Source organism: Echinops telfairi, unplaced genomic scaffold, assembly GCF_000313985.2.
Source record: "Echinops telfairi isolate 266 unplaced genomic scaffold, ASM31398v2 ScPeMD7_7420;HRSCAF=8458, whole genome shotgun sequence".
Taxonomy (NCBI): Eukaryota; Metazoa; Chordata; class Mammalia; order Afrosoricida; family Tenrecidae; genus Echinops; species Echinops telfairi.
In genome coordinates, this window is record NW_022111320.1 from 51,768,230 (window position 1) to 51,784,245 (window position 16,016).

Here is a 16,016-nt window from a genome sequence, read left to right on the forward strand (position 1 = left end):
GAGGCTCAGGGCGGTGTCCCGGCAGTGAGATGACATCCCGTGGGTTTCCAAAGACATGAGGGGAGAGGGCATTTGAGGACACGGACCGGGTCTGGTGGACACAGGCCACATGCTTTCTCTAGCTCAGGTTCCTGTGTGGGTTTGCCGCTGCCGTTAGCGGCTGTGAGTCAGCCTCTGACTCACGGACCCCGTGCACAGCAGATGGAAACACCGCCTGGTTGGCCGCCGTCCCTGTCGTGGGCAGCAGATCAGCCGGCTGTGGTGCATGCAGATTTTACTGGCCAGTTTTCAGGGTGGATCACCAGGCCTTTCTTCCTAGTCTACCTGAGTCCAGAAGCGCCCCTGAGATCTGCCCAACATCACAGGGGCACATAAGGCCCCCCTGCAAGACGGGTGATAGTGCTCTGTGTGAGGTGCATGGGCCAGGAATGGAACCTCGGTGCCCCCCACCTCACACGGCAGAAAACCCCGCCAACACCTCAGGCTCTGAGTGAATTCAAGATCACAGTTATGCACACCTATTGTGGGTACAGCGATCCCACCTGGTGGTCAGACCCGGGGGAGGGGCAAGGCAGTGTAGATTTGCAAAATAAAAGTGCCTCCCTTGCACCCCACCCACCCCCACGCTTGGAGAGAGAAAAAAACCCAAAACCGCAGCTATGCCCTTTCCAAGAGGAACCCGCTGGCCCCAGGTGGATGGAAGCGGCTTTGAACACCAGTCTAGCCACTTGGCCGGTGGGGCGAGGGAAGCCACTGTAACCTCTCGAGTGTCAGTTTCTCAGATGTTAAAGTTAGGGTATGAAGAGCAATGCCTTTACTGGGCCATATGGTTACAGAAATGTCAAAAAATAAATAAAAAAAGAAAAAGGCTTAGTTCAGCCCAGCCCCCTCCCTCCACACACAGCAAATGTTCACTACACTCCCTGGGCCAACATGGCTAGTCACAGGGACTCTGGGCCAACTTCCCGGGTGGTGGCCCAGGTCTGCTGGGAGGAGGGTAGTGGGGTGTGCGGAGGGGGCGTGGCCGCTCAGCCTGCAGGCACAGGAAGAGAGTTTGTAGCTCAGCAGTTTCTTGGGGACAGTGGACTCCCCATAGTGGGGCAAGGGGTGGTCAGGGACCCAAGGAGAAAGGTGAGTATGTCAGGGACATAGCCACTTTGAAGTGTCCCTACTCCCCTGGGAGCAGAGGGTGTGATGGGCCCAGGCCATGGGGTGGTTTAGATCTCCCAGCCAGCGAGCCCTGGGTCAGGCGGGTGGGCCGGGACTCCAGGAAAGCAGGAAGGGAGAGGATGCTGAAGGCTGCCCACAGACCTCTAGTCCAGGGTAGGTGCAGGGTGCCTGGCCAAGCCGGTGCATGCGTGTGTGTAGAGCGTGCACACAGATGACAGCCCCTTAGGGAGGGGCAAGTCCGGCTGAGAACAAGGGTGTGGGGGCTAAACTCGGCCCTCTTCGCCCTCTGCCTCCAGCCGGGCTTCCAGAGACCCCAAGTTCTCTTGTCTCTGCTACTGCCTCCAGCCATGACCTTGGGCTGGAAGCCGCACTCTCACTGTGGGTCGGTTCACGCCTCCTTCCAAAGGGGACGGGCCCTGCTCACCACTGCCAAAGGTCAGGGAGGGAGCCTGGGGTAAAACGGTGGGGTGCGGCGACCCCCGAGAGGAGCCGAGTGCGGCTCTCCTAGCCAGGCGCTCCAGTCCTCCTTACCCCAGTCCCCATCCCCGCCTCCGCTACTCGGGTTCCTGCATGCTCGCACAGAAGCGGTGACCTCAGCACTTACTTAATCCGGGGCGCAGAGCTCAGTCGGAGAGGCTGGGGGCGGGGGGGCGGGAGGGAAAGTAGGGTGAGTGGGGTCGGGGACCCCCGGGCTTGGCGGTGACAGGGGTGGCCGGTCCGACCCGAGGTCCTCCCTCTTTGCACGCTCCGAGTCACGAGCAAGGTTCGGCACAGCGCCCCGCTCCCGGCTCCCGGCGCCCGCCGGGCTCGGGTAGGCAGGGCTGGCATCGGCGGGGTGGGGTGGGGCCGAAGAGCAGCTCCGGGGTCCAGGCGCTCCAGCCCGCGGCGCCCCTATTCCCGGATTGGCTGCCAGGCCTCGATCCTGCACGCCATTGGCCTTCTCGCCTGTCACTTGGATATGGCTCCGCCCCCCGGAGGGACCCGGGAGCCGGATCGCGATCCCGGCGCTTCTCTCCTCGCGCTCCAGGCCCCAGAAGCTAGGCAGGGCGGGCTGGCGGCTAGGCTTTTCCGAGCCAGAACTGGGGCCCGTAGGCAGGCCCGGGACCCCGCCGTGGGGACGGACTTGTGCCCTCAAACGTGGGCGCACGTAGGGGGCTCGGCGAGAGCACGGGGCCGGGAGGCAGAACCTGCTCGGAGCAGGTTCTCCTGACTTTGGGCCAGCTGCTTCATCTCCCTGGGCCGGCCTTCCTGCGAAGCTAGGCGGGCGGGCTCTGGAGGAAGGTGGTGTGGGGTGCTGTTATGATTGGGACGGAGACCCCGGACGGTCAGCATACGCCCCTCACAGCCGCGTTCATTCTCTGCTCTCGGGGAGACAGTCACACGAGTGGGCCCGACCCCCACCCCCAGGCACCCTCTAACCCTCCCGTTGTTAAAAAAGAGAATTTGTGTGCATCACTGGGACAGCTTGTGACAGAGGCAGATGCCAGTGGCTCTGGCTGTTTGGGACTAACCTCCCCCCCCCCGGGGGGGGCGGCTGCGTGCTTCATAAGGGTCCCCTTCCCAGCAGGTTTCGGTGAGGGGGGATGGCAGTCCACGTTTTGCAGGGCTTTGCCTTGCCTTGAAGTTTATACTTCAAGAAACCAGGGATCAGCGAAAAGGGTTGCACGCTGAGCTGCTGACTGCAAGCTCGACAGTTCAAATCCACCAGCCACTCTGCGGGAGAAAGGTGAGGCTTTCTGCTCCGTAAGGAGGATTTTGCAACTTGAAGAAACCCGGAAACCCAGAGCCATTCTTGTCTGCCCTTCAAGGTCGCTATGAGTCGGGATCGACTCCCTGGTAAAGAGTGAAAGCCCCCCCCCACCCCCAGACCAGAGCACCTGGACAAAGTCGCTTGCGAATTGGCTCAGAGTCGGATTCGAACCCTTGTTTCCAGTATTGGGGTTCGAGCACGCTGGCTCCAAACCTTAACCACTCTGACCCCGGGTCAGTCTCCGCTTTCAAAGCGGAAGGAACTGGAGAACTCTGGGATCCATTTCTCTGATGCGCTCAGGCCACTAGACGTTGGGTTCCTCACCCCCCACTGGGCCCCTCCCGGGCCCCGCTAGCCCCGCCCCAGGCCCATTAGCCCCGCCCCGGGACCCGCCCCCGAGCCTGGTACCCTCTTCCGACACGCCCCGGTCGCTGCGCGCCCTGGGGTTCAGTGCACTTCCTGCCCCGCCCCTAGGCGCCAGCTCCGAGCTATCCTAGTGCGTTGGAGCCTTATTCCGGCCGTGACCTTCGCCAAGTCTTACCGGCCCGGGCTCCAGGAGGCAGCTCTACACCTCTCCCCACCCGTGGGCTTGCGGGCGTGGTGGGCCTGGCGTTGATAGCCTCGCTCCCGGGCAGCCCGCTGTGGAAGCTCCCGGGTGGAACCCACCGGCCCTAGGAACTCTGGAGCCGGGGCCGTGGGGTCCGCCCGGGCCCTTTCATCTGCTGCGCCGGCCCCGGAAGCAGCGCGTCCGAGGGAGCTCGGGGCGGGACCCGCACGTGCAAGGCTGCTCCCTGCAGGGCGGCCGGTGGCCGGCGGGCCACACGGCGCACGGGGTAGCCCCTCGGGCAGGTACGAACTGGAGGTGGGGGTCCGATTGGGGGCCCCCGAACTACTGTGCCCTGGAGCCGGATTTGGCTCCTGTTGCGTAGTAGAGGGAGAAGCAGTCCCGAGTGGGACGCCACCTCGCCGGGAGTCCCTAAGGGTGCGGGAGCTTGCGAGGGCGTGCCCTTGACTTCCAGCCTCGGTCGTCTCGGGGGGGACGGGGCTGCCCTGGAGTCTCGGATCGGCGCTCGTGCTCCGCTGGGACAGCTCCTAGCTGGATTAACAGTTCCCAGTTGGCTTCCACCCTCAGAGTCCCTGGAGTGGGGTTACTTGTCTGGAAGACCTGACGCTCAGCAGTCGCTCACTACTGGCGTGTTTAGATCGCGGTCTAGCCGGAAGGGAAGGAGACTGCCGATTTTAATGCACATTTTTAGTCAAGCTTGTGTGTGGCGATATAAACCGAGTGGAAATGGAGAGATTTGGGGTTGGCAATTTATGCTGACGTCCGGGATTGTGGGTTAGGTGCGAGCCGTTGGAAGCAACCGGCCTCCCAAGCAAAGACTCACCCATCGTTCATTGGCTCTCCACCAGACTGGCGTCATTCTCACCGTTTCACGATGAAACAAAAACTCAGGGACTATGATCTGTTCAAGGCCATCCAGGCAGGGTCTAACACAGACCATGGGACCACAAAAACCATGCCCTGACCCACCACCAGCACCACAAATTAGCAGGAACTGAGCTAGGGGGTCCATCCCATTTTAACTCAAGACATCAAGAGAGCATACTTAACTGGTCCCCAAAAGAAGGACCTAATAGGCGGGCGGAGGTCTGAAAGGGGGGAGGCCTGCGGCCCCTCTCAGTCAGTGGCTGGAAAGCAAGTCTGGGCCCCCAAGGTCAGTGACTGTGTTGTCTTCACCCCTGCCCCCCAGGTTGGCAGTTATAGCTGAGGACCAGAGCCACCTGGGGAAGCTGGGGCCTGTGATCTGATCAGCACATGTATGGGCCTAGTGACAACCTTCTGAACAACCTTAGTAGCTGGCAACGCAAGAAAGGCCTGGGGACCTGGGAACTGTCAGGAGATCCATCCCTGAAGACATGAAGCTGGGGGTCCTCCTGTGTGGCTTAGGAAGGGCAGGGGCCACCCGGGCCTTCAGCTCCTGGCCACCCCATTCGCCTTTGACTGGGCTGGTGAGTGCATCAGAGCTGGTGGGCCACTGGACAGCAGTCTTTGAAGAGCGAGGCATCCCCGAGGCCCGGCAGTCCAGCGAGTACATTGTAGCGCACGTCCTTGGAGCTAAAACAGTTAAGTGCAATGGCGTGGCCAGGGTGGGGACAGGGAGGCCCTGAGGACAAGAGCCTGGCTTTTCTGCCAGAGTTGGGACTCAGAGGGGAGGAAGCAGCCGGACTCCTTTGCTTCCTTTGCCTCCTGGAACTGACTGCTCACCTCCTTGTGGGGTCAGTTCCAGAGCCTGAGGCCGGCACTTCGGAGCCAGCCCCTGAGCCCTCGGCAGCTCGGGCGCATCCAGGAGCTGAGTAGTCAGAGGCTGCAGAGGTGAGTACCCAAGGGGCTGGGGTCCCCCTCACCCTATCCAGCCCATCCAAAGAATGGGCAGGTGTTGGGGTGAGGGAATGACAAGAGGAGGCTCAGAGAAGTTCATGAGAAAGCAGGGATGGGGACAGGCCTTGGGAGGCATTTTGGCCAATCGCACCCCAAGCGCGGCTGCACCAGCTCTGGCTCTGTCCCTGACGCGCCCGCCCGCCCGCCCGCCCGGCGGTCTGGCTCTTCCCACTCACCCCTGCAGGATGCCAGTGCAGTACATCCTCAGGGAGTGGGACTTCCGGGGCCTCACTCTGAAGATGGCGCCTCCAGTGTTCATCCCTCGGCCAGAGACAGAGGTGAGGGCAGGCTGCCCAAGAGTGTGGTCACTCGGGCACCGGTCTTTCCCTCAATGTCCTCCAGGGGGCGCCGGGGCTCCACGACGGCTGGGTTCAGGGCAGAGCCTGTCCCTGCAGGGTCTCCAAGGCCGTGGAGTAGACTGTCCTGCCCTCCCACCCCTATCCAGCCTACGGCAGGGCCCAAGAGGCCCCTAGGTCCACCCCGCCTGCGGGAAACTGCACTCTTTGCCCATCTGGGGATGTGTAGGTGACCTGGAGGGGCGCGAGATGGACTTAGGGAGGTCCATTCTGGGCTGTGTGACCTGGTCAGGCCACTACCCTCTCCAGGCCTCTAGACCAGAGGTTTTGTGACGCAGTTTCCTCGTAGATCCACTCTGCTCAAGCCATCACCTGTATTTGTCCCCAAACTAAGGACAGGGGGTATACAGCCCTGCCATTAGGACAGGGGGTATACGGTCCTGCGTGCTGCCCTTTGGCCGGGCCTCTGATCCTGGAGGAGTGCTTTCTGTGGCTTGTCTAGGGCCCCCTAACCTTGGAGATGACAGAGCTGGGAGCAAGAGAGCAACTCAAGGGGTGGGGGTTGAGGGAGCTGGTGCGCTGAGAGAGCAGCCCCCGTCTGGTGGAGCAGGCTGGGAGGTGGGTGTTTCTGGAAAGGTACCAGGTACACACACGTATTCCTAGAGAAGGTCAGGTCCATCCATGTGCCCCGCCAGGGCCTCGGAGGCCCTCCCTCCTCCAGCCTCCGTGTGCAGTCAGGAGACCCTACATGAGGTTGGGGCCTGGGGCCTTGCAGAAGCTAGGTAGGGCAACGGGTGCAGCCCCGGGGTCCTTAGGGGGTCCTTGAGCCTCACTCCTCCCTCCTCCCCTGGGCTGTCCCACCTGGGATGGGGTCCAGCGCATGATATGACCTGCCACTTGCAGGCTTGTGGTAGGCCACCCTGTTTCTCTTCATTCTGTGTGACCTCTGGTAGGAGGTCCTGCTCCCCCAAGGCAGCCCAGGGTCAGGGCACGGGAGGGTGGCCACTGTGGTGACCTCCCAGTCCCCACGCAGCTGACCCGGCACCAGCCATGCATCCTGGGGTTCTGTGTGTTGGGTGTGGCGTTCCGGCTCCCAAATGCTCGCCGCCCCCACTTTCCTGGGTGTGTCTAGTCGGCTAAGAGCCCCGAAGAGGGGACAGGGCTGTGGTTGGGAGGCCAAGACCCCACCTCACTTAAACAGACGTTTCTGAGAAGTTGTCAGGTTTGCGCCCGTGTGAAGCCACTTTGAGGGCTGCCTTACCAAGAACTCAAGCGGACGTGGCTTGGGTGGGGGGGTGTGTGTGCTGGGGAAATCGGGTTTCTGAGGTGCAAAGCTGCAGGAGGCAAGAGGGCTGGGCGGATGGGGGTTCCCCATGGGGAAGATGGCCCAGTCCCTGGGTGGCAGTGGGTGCATTGGGGGTTCAGTGCACCTTGCCCAGCCTGGAGAGTGAGCTCCACGCCTGCTGCTTGTGGTTTGCAGGCGGGCATGTAATTCATGTACCACACAGTTCACCAGCTCAGCCACCTCAAGGAGGGTTGTGCCACCCCACCAAGGTCAACGTCAGCACGTGGTCTCTCTCCTACTCTTTGTTGTGAGCTCTCTTGGACCACAATCTGGAGGGGTCAGTGACTCAGGCAGAGCCCATGGCTGTCTGCGCCCTCCCCCACCTGCAGTGTCCAAGTCTACCCAGGCTCACCTGGACAAAGTGCCCCAGGCCTGTGACCCACAGCCCCAAGAGCCACCAGCTTCAGGCCTGTGGGAGGCCCCTTAATGGGGGAGAGCAGAGTTTCTGGTCTTCCTGGGGGTAGTCTCTACCCCTGTCCCCCTGAACCCACAGACAGGATGAGCCTCTTGTGGTCTGGTGGGTCAGGGAGAGGCAGGGCACCAGGGGTGGCCTGAAGCCCCGTCTGGGTCCCCACGCCCGCCTGGGCTGGCTGTTCATACTGGGGCTGTCCTGAGGTCTGGTGAGGTGGCTAGCCAGTGTGGCTGCTGAAGGGTCTTCCTCCAGCCAGGGCAGGGCTGCCTGTGGCTGGGAAACCAAAAGACGCTCACGGCCCTGACAAGCCATGACCCCTGCCACCCTCTGCATGTGGCCTCACCACGGAGACCACAGGCTCTCGCCTGCAGCCTGGCCGCTTGTCCTGTCTGCTACTCCCAGCGTCTCCGGCAGTGCAGCCTGAGCCACCGGCCCATCTCTGCTGCCCTGGACTGTTACCCTTGGGTTGGGGGAGCCCCAAAAGATGAGATGCTTTGGGGGACTCAGCACATCTTTTGTGACCTGGCTGGTGACATCGGGGTATTGAGGGGCCTGCTTTCAGAGGCTCCATGGGTGAGAAGCAGCCCAGGGCCCCTCTGAGGCCAGGCTCGGGCTGTGGGACAAACCCCCGCCTCCCCATCAAGGAGCCTTGGCTTTGACGAGCGAGGTGGACCCCACTCGGGCCTCAGTCTTGGGGGAAGGGCGTGGGAGGGAGCTGGTGGAGACAGAGTGGGGCTCCTTGGAGGGTGTGGCCAGCCCTTCAGATGCTCACTTCCTGAACCCAGGACTCTAATCCAGTCCAGCCTGGACCTGGGACCCCAGAAGCCTTTTGGGGTGGGGTTTCCGATCTGCCCTCTCCCTGCTCCCCACCCCGCCCTGGGTTTGGAACCCTCTGCGGTGTCGGCAGTGGGGAGTGCCCATCCGCCCACCGCAGCCCAGCTCCGTTGACTTCCATGCCAGCCCTGCAAGTAGCAGCAATTTCAAATCCCCTCCTTCCCCCGGGGCCCCTCTGCCACCAAGGCAGGCGCGGGACAGTCGGGGTCCAACCCCCTCCCCCAGTTTGAGCCCCTTACCCCTTGCCATGGGCCTGCAGCCATCAGCCACGGCGTGTGGGCAGAGCCAATGCTCCTACCTCATCAGGGAATTCCCGGTCCTTTGGCTTGGGAGAGGCCGGGTTTACAGTCTGGGGGACTGACAAGGCGTCCTACCCGTCCCTTTGGGCCCCAGTGAGCTGGCATCGACTCGAGGCAGCGAGCTTGTTTTCAGTTGGCCCTGGGACCCTCCCCTCCAAGCGTGATTTCTGACCACCTTGAGCTGGCTACCTGCCACCTGTAGGCATGGCCTGAGCCCCTGGACCCCCGTGGGGAAAGCTCTGGGAGCTCCCCGCTGTCCAGGACTCCTCCAAGGTGGTCAAGGCTTAGCTGGGGTCCATGAACCGGGTCATAGCCAAGAGCAGGGCCGCTTTCCTTCCCACAGCGCACTTGCCTCTCGCTCCCTGTGTGTCCGCTTTCAAGGCCTCCTCCTGTCCTGACCCTTCTGAACTTTGGCCTTTGCATTTCCAATGCTGTGCCTGTCCTTGTCACCCCTGTACACCTGCCTGTTGTGTGGGTGGGAACTGGGGCACCTGGAGTGAGGTGGCTCCGGGCCTGAAGGAGACTGAGGGTCATGGCCTCTTGGAAGTCCACCAGTGTCTAACTGACTAGGAAGCCAGCCCCGTTGCTTATTGTGAGTTTCGTCCACTTCCTTCCCTCCCACTTGCTCTCTCAGAGCCTTCCAGCCAGCCCCTCTTGGGGCAGTTGGTGGTGGCTGGCCATTGTCCAGGTGTGGTCTGGGGCCGGAGGCTGAGCCTCTCACAGCCCAGGAGTCTCTTGGATGAACTGTGTCCACACATCTTCAGCCCCAGCATCCGCCCATACCAGATGGGAGGGACCAGTGGCTGCCCCTCAGGTGGCCGCTTGTTCATGAGCTCCTAAGACCCCGGGGCCCCCGGAGTAGGACGTAGAACTTAGACTTGGTGAATGACGCGGGAGGCTTTGCGTGGGTCCTGTGGGTGCTTTGTGAGTGTGTTTCCATGTAGGCTTCCTGCCCTGCCCCCGATGAAGTGGGTTATCCCCACTGTGCGCAGTCTCACAGGTGAGGAAACTGAGGCAAGGAGGTGGCCAGGCAGTCTGCCCAGGACCCAGCTGCCCACAGAGTTGAGAGTTCAGTCTGGCTTTGCCCCTTTACACACACACACACACACACACACACACACACACACACACACGACTGACTGTGCTGGGGCATCTGTGCCAAGACCTCCAAGGGCAGATCACCACCAGCTCTGACCTCAACTAATCTGGTCTGCAGGAGCTAGTCACCTGGGTGCTGGAGGAGGAGGCCCGGAGGCCGCATGCAGGGGGTGTTGAAGGCAGCCCCCTCATCCTGGAGGTGGGCTGTGGGTCGGGAGCCATCGCACTCAGCCTGCTGAGCCAGCTCCCCCAGGTGAGCCCCCTGCATGCAGCGCCAACTCTGTGTGGAGGCTGTGACGGCAGTGACCCAGGGCAGCCTGTCACCCCCCTGGCCCATTCCCCTCCTCTCCTGGGCTGGGGGGGGAGGGCTCTGCTCCATGGCCTGGCCCACGTGGTCACTCCGACCACGCACCTCCCTGTTCTCGGGCAGAGCCGGGCCGTTGCTGTGGACAAGGGGGAAGCTGCCATCTGCTTGGCCCAGGAGAATGCTCAGAGGTAGTGGGGGCTGTGGCCAGGGCTCCACGGGGTGGTGGGGGGTGAGACTCTGGGCCTAATCTAAGCCCCTCTCAGAAACAAACCTGTGGATGTCAAGTCCCGACTGCTGGACTGGGTGGTGAGGGTGGAAGTGGGGCCAGCAGATTCCTACCGGGCTATAAATGAGTGGTCCCAGAGGGGTCCTTATCACTCTGGGCCTTATAGCCAAGAGGAAGACCTGCCCCTCCCCCCTCTCTCCAGGCTCCAGGTGCACCGCAGGATTCAGATCACCCCCGTCGACGTGACACTAGGTGCCCTCGCACACCTTCCCTGGGCGTGGGTGGGGTGGGGTGGGGAGGGTCCCGAGACACTCCTGATGAGAGCCGTCCTGGCAGATCATGGGTGCTTCCAGCTGGGGGTCTGGGCCCTCATCTGCATGCTCCGCCTACAGGGACGAGGCTCCCGGGGACACAGTGCATAGTGCAGGTGGGGCCAGCCCCTGACTCATGCCTTCTCCTCTGACCACAGAGAGGAACTGGGCACCCCTCCTGCCCTGGGGCCCCGTGGACCTGCTGGTCAGCAACCCTCCCTACCTGTCCCACCAGGACATGGGGCAGCTGGCTCCTGAGATCTGCAGGTGCTGGGGGACAGGCCTCCGAAGGTCTAGTGGGGAGGATGGGGAGAAAAGGTTATACCTCCAAACCTAAGGCCTGCCTGGGTCCGCTGATGCCTGCTCACCTCAGACCACCAGGGAGCCGCCGGACCCCCGTGCCTCCGTGCGTGCTGTGTGGGGCCGGGTCGGTGCTCAAGATAGTGCGGTCTTGAGCCCGGACATACAGATACACACACACACACAGATGCAGCCTCACTGCACAGAAGGCAGCCCTGTGTGGAGAGGGCGGCCCTGACCCAGGCTCGTAAGTTGAGCAGAAGGCAGGCCCCAACAGCCTGCTCCAGGCTCTGCCCTGTGCCCTCCTGCTTCCAGCAGGGGCCCACCCGGAGGGCCTCCCCAGCACCTGGGTTGCTGGGGAGGGGGGGGGGGGGGGGGGGGGGGGGGGGGGGGGGGAGTGGGGTGCCGGTGCCCTGCCCCAGGGCTGGCCGGAATGGGATTCACCAAGCACAAGGGGTCACCCGAAAGAGGCCCCCTCCTCTAGATCCTCAGACTTGCCTCTAAGGCCCCGGTGAGTCCACAGGCCCCCACCTCCCCCAGCACTCACCCCCAACTGTCTTCACTTCAGCTATGAAGACCTAGCGGCCCTAGACGGCGGGAAGGAGGGCATGGACGTCATTGTCCACATCCTGGCCCTGGCGCCCCTGCTCCTGAAGGACTCTGGGTATGGGTGCGTGGGTGTCCTGGGCACATTGAGGTAGACATCTGGTCCTGCTGCTCCCAGCCAGGCAGCCTCAGCCCCTGCAGACAACTCCAAATGTCTCCCACGTAGAAGCCTCTTCCTGGAAGTGGACCCCAAACACCCGGGGCTGGTGGGCAGCTGGCTGCAGAGCCGGCCCGGACTGGGCCTCCGTCTCGTGGCTGTGCGCAGGGACTTCTGTGGGAGGTGAGTCTCCCCACATTCCCCAGGCCAGCCACAAGGTCAGCTCAGGCTGTGCAAGGAGCAAGGAGCAGACCTTTGACCCTGCCCGCCAGGCCCCGGTTCCTGCACATCCGGAGGTCTGGACCCCAGCGCGGCGGCGGCACTGTGGACACCTCGTCCAGGCTCCAGCCTGCTCCAGTGCCTGACTGATCCTGCTTTCTGGAATTCAGGTGCTCCCATTGCTTCCATGGGCGGCCAGTCTGGAGGGCCAGGATGGGGAGAGCCCAGGCTGGGCTTGCCCTTCCTGGAGCAGCATAGCGCAGACCCGGAACGGAAGGTCTGTGCCTCACCTGGCTGGCTCCATCCTAGCACCGAGGCCGAGGGCAGGAGCTTGGCATCCCTGCTGGGGGAGCACTGGGGACGTCCTGGGCGCTATGGCCAGGAGAGACCAATAAACAGTGACCCAAACTGGCTGCTTGCATCCTGTTTCTGCCCCAGCTGTGCACAATGTGGAGCGAGGCCCGGCCCTGAGCGGCCCCTCTGCCCCACCCAGGGGCCTGCGCACTCTCCGTAGGCCTGGGCTCAGAGCACAGAGCCTGCTGGAACTTGGAGGGATGGGGCTGGGGGTCCTGGTTGCAGACCTGGGGTCACATGTCACATTCCCCTAACAGAGCTGGAGCCAGTGGGGAGTGAGCAGGACTTTGGTTAACTTTGTATCTCCCAGGCTCTCAGCTACACCATCCCCTCTGCGTGAGGCCGTGGACAGGGAGACAAGTCCAGGGACGCTCATATATGTGTAAGAGAGAGCTTGAAATCCAGAAGTAATTATAAAGCAAATGTGCTGGCTCAGTCCAGTTCAAGTCTAAGTCCCATGCAGTAGACTTGAAGTCCCTCTTGAGGGACTTCCTCACGCAGCCACAGGCAACGACACAGAATGCAGGGAGATCACAGGCCGGTGGGTGCGAAGGCTGGTGGATCTGGTGGCGGTGACTCAATCCCAGGGCACGTGGGTCTCCACGTGGCAGGCCAGCTGGACGGAGAACGCCCACAGGGGAGGCTCCCAGGACCCTCTATGAGGGAGTCGCACCCATAAGGAGGTGCCATGAGGCTAGACTCCACCTCCACATGCCGCAGATCAACTTGACTTGGAGTTATGTAACTACCACCCCTGCACAGCTGAGCCTGAGGTGTTAGCCAGAGGCTGAGGGGCCCCATGGGCTGGGGAGGGCCAGTGTGAGCCTACGTCAGGGCAGGGGCAAGGGGCCATGGCAGACGGCTGACTCACTCTGCCTGCCCCCTGCCCGGGCATTTCCCAAATTGAGCTGGCAGCGCGGTGGCTAGAGGCAGGGAGTCCGTGCTGAAGCGGGGGTCCCCAGGTCGCGCCCTGCAGTGGGGCTCTGAGAAGCTGGCTCTCTGGCTCAAGGGAGGAGCAGGTGCACAGCCTCCTTTCCCCGTGTGGCCAGCGGTCCTGTTTGCCTTGGCTGCCACGTCCAGGGCTGTGCTACCCGGTCCTGCAACGTGGACCCCAAGCTGGCCTGGATCCCTCCTCGTTCCCACAGCCAGGATCTCCCCTGAGCCACCCCAGCCTGAGGTCAGACCCAGTTCAACTGAGGCCCCGGCTCAGCCCTCTGACCACTCCCTCATCCCCTGGGTCGTGGAGCCCACAGGGGAGCCAGGCTGTCTGCTACCCTCCCAGCCAAGCCCCGGGCTATGGGTGGGGGCACTCCGGAAGCGGTTCCACCCTGTCTCCTGGAGAGCAAAACGTGTCCTGCCTGACCCGTCCATCTGTCTGTGGATCAGTGCGTTTCCCAGCTTCCTGTGGGCTCTCCGGCTGCTTCATTGAAACGTGCCCCCTCAGCCTCCTTTCTGCCTTTCCATTTCCCTCTGGACCCTCGGCCGTCTCTGCTGCCCCAGCCCCCGCCCTACACCCTTGGCTGGGTGCCCCCCTGAAAGTGCAGGGTGCCCCATCAATGCACCCAGGAAGCTTCCACTGGTAGGGGCGGGCTTCAGCCCTGCAGGCCAGCGCTTCCTACCCCGTCCACCATCAGTCTTCCTCACTGAGCTGACCTCCAGCCTCCCAGAGCCCACCTGCTCCCAGGCAGTGCGCTGGGAATGCCCTTGCCCACCCCCCAAGCCCAAACATAGGCCTCTGCTGTGCAGTCGGTGCCACACACGGACCCCGTCAGAAAGGGGAAACTTGCTCCACAGGACTTCCAACACTGCGAGTCTGGGGAAGCTGACTGCTGCCACAGCACTGCCCACTGGGCTGCTAGTGGGTGCAGCTTGCTGGCCTAACAGCCCGGCCAATCAGCCCTCAGCAGGGCACCCGTCCCTAACCCCCCTGCCCCTGCCATCTAGTGGATTCTGACTCACGGTGACCCTGCATAGGGTTTCTGGGGCTCAGTGTTTCCCCTTGGAGCTGCTGGTGGGTGGGGACCCCTGACCTGGTAGCGGGAGGTCCAGCATTTCCTGCGCACACAGCCAGGCTGAGCCAAGGGCCAACGTCCCTGCTGGGATAGCGGCCCTTCCCTCTGGGTCCCCACTGCCGTCCCCGGCCCATCCCTCTGCCCCCATGATGTCCTCTCCCGGCATTGGGAAACATCTCTGTCTCCCTCACCTCTCTTGGAGCCGTGTGGTTCTGACGTAACTCGCGTCAGTAAACATCCACCCCAAAGTAACTCAGGGTCTTTTCCAGAGTGGAACATGGCTCGTGACATAATGGCAGTTCTCCCATAGCCCGGCCAGCCAGATGTTTGACTTGACCCTCTTCAAGGGCCCAGTAACCACATCAGGAGGACAGGGGGCCCTTGGCCATGGCAGGGGAAATGATGACCCCCTCTCCCCCCAGAGATGTCCACACTCTGATCTTCTAAACCTGTGCATTCGTTCTTAGGCCAAGCCAAACGCACTGCCATCAGTCTGCTGACACAGGGGACCCTGTAGGGCAGGGCACAACTGCCCGTTTGTCCCCAGACTGTGTCTCTGTAGGAGTGGAAAATCTCACGCCTCCCAAGGAGCTGGCTCGTGGTTTTGAACTGCTGACCTTGCGGTTAGCAGCCCAGCATGTAACTCGGTCTTCCTGTGAAGGTGGAAGCAGAGGTCAAGGTGCTGCCCTGGCTGAGGGGAGAGGCCGGGAGCCAAGGCATGCGGTGCAGGTGGCTTGTAGACATTGAGAAAGGCAGGGAAGCGGGCTCTGCCGGAGGCGCCAGGAGGAGAGGGCAGGCCTGCCACGTCCTTGGTTGTAATCCAGGGGAACTGGTCTGGGATTTCTGACTTCCAGAACTGTAACATGATCCGCTTGTGTTCTATGGGGGCTGTGTTAGTCTGGGTTGACTAGAGAAACAAAGCCATTGGCACTTGGATATGTGGAAGCGGGAACTTTATATCAAGAAGTAACTGTATCAACAAAACATTCCAGCCCTGTGAGATCAAGTCTATAAGTTCAATATTAGCCCACGAATCCTCTTTAGACTCAACCTAGCACATGCAATGATGCCGAATGCAGGAAGATCACAGGCCCGTGGGTGGAAAGTCCTGTGGATACATTGGCAGTGGACGCATGTCCAGGGCTCTGGCTGCCACCGGCGTGGCTCCCTGTGGATTGTCAACAGGAAGTTGAAGCAGAGAGTGTGTCCTGCCTCCAGGGAGAAAGAGGAAGTTCCCAGAATCCTCCTGGCGGGTGTGACCTTGTGAACTGATTGACAGACTAGACTCCACCTAGCTGTCAAGTTGACATGAGATGATGTAACTAACCCAGGGGCACAGTATCCCTGCCCGGGGAGCTAATACAGACTTGGGCTCCCCCAGAGGAACGCTGCTGCCACAGCGGCTTTGGGGCGAGAAGCTGGCACCGGACAGAGACCAGGGCCATCTGGAGAGCCTGCTTCAAAGTCTGGGAGGAGCGTGACCAGAGTCGGCGGTGGAAGCCCTCCTCACATGGCTCACTGGCTGGAGAGCATTGGGCTTCTCTGGAAAGGACCAGAATGCTGCCTGACGTGGGCCACAGACAGGCTAGTCTGGCCACTGGAGGCTGTTGGGGATGGGCCTTGGATGCATCTAAGGGGAGGAGCAGGTGTGCCCCTAAGGCCCAGGCCTAGTTTCTTGGAGCTTGGCTCCTCCGTGGTGGTGTGGGGTCCTGCATTCTGCAGGCACATGGCAGGTCTGGGCAGGCCCTGCCTTGGTGCTGAGAGATCCCGTGGTGGCAGGCTCTGTGAGGTTCCTCCAGCCAGCAGGCAGGACCCAGCTCCTGCCACAGCCTGCACGCCGGGCCGTGGTGTCTCTGTGTCCGGGAGGGACCAGATCCTCCCAGGGCCAAAGTCACTGCCCCACTGTATCCTTGGTGCCATTGACCTGGTCTCCTTCC

At 62.1% G+C, this 16,016-nt stretch overlaps 1 protein-coding gene across 4 annotated transcripts; it reads left to right on the forward strand.

Moving 5' to 3' along the window:
* The first annotated feature begins 3,629 nt into the window (after positions 1-3,629).
* Positions 3,630-12,124, forward strand: HEMK1 (HemK methyltransferase family member 1). 4 transcript variants are annotated; one of them, XM_045297605.1, is made up of 11 exons: positions 3,630-3,769; positions 4,675-5,047; positions 5,206-5,297; positions 5,548-5,641; positions 9,766-9,900; positions 10,078-10,142; positions 10,383-10,432; positions 10,650-10,758; positions 11,360-11,455; positions 11,564-11,677; positions 11,767-12,124. In XM_045297605.1, the coding sequence occupies exons 2-11, from the start codon at positions 4,841-4,843 to the stop codon at positions 11,861-11,863; spliced, it is 1,059 nt and encodes a 352-aa protein (XP_045153540.1). In that variant the 5' UTR covers positions 3,630-3,769; positions 4,675-4,840; the 3' UTR covers positions 11,864-12,124. The 4 variants fall into 4 exon arrangements, with proteins under 4 accessions (XP_045153540.1, XP_045153541.1, XP_004715300.1 ...); XM_004715243.2 differs by lacking the exon at positions 3,630-3,769 and having other exon boundaries at positions 3,795-5,047; XM_045297606.1 differs by lacking the exons at positions 3,630-3,769; positions 11,360-11,455 and having other exon boundaries at positions 3,794-5,047.
* Positions 12,125-16,016: the final 3,892 nt, after the last annotated feature.

Coding starts and splice junctions, on each gene's coding strand:
- HEMK1 (XM_045297605.1), top strand. CDS start 4,841: ATGAAGCTGGGGGTCCTCCTGTGTGGCTTAGGAAGGGCAGGGGCCACC. Junction 5,298..5,547: donor AGTAGTCAGAGGCTGCAGAG/GTGAGTACCCAA, acceptor TCACCCCTGCAG/GATGCCAGTGCAGTACATCC. Junction 11,678..11,766: donor CGCAGGGACTTCTGTGGGAG/GTGAGTCTCCCC, acceptor CCTGCCCGCCAG/GCCCCGGTTCCTGCACATCC.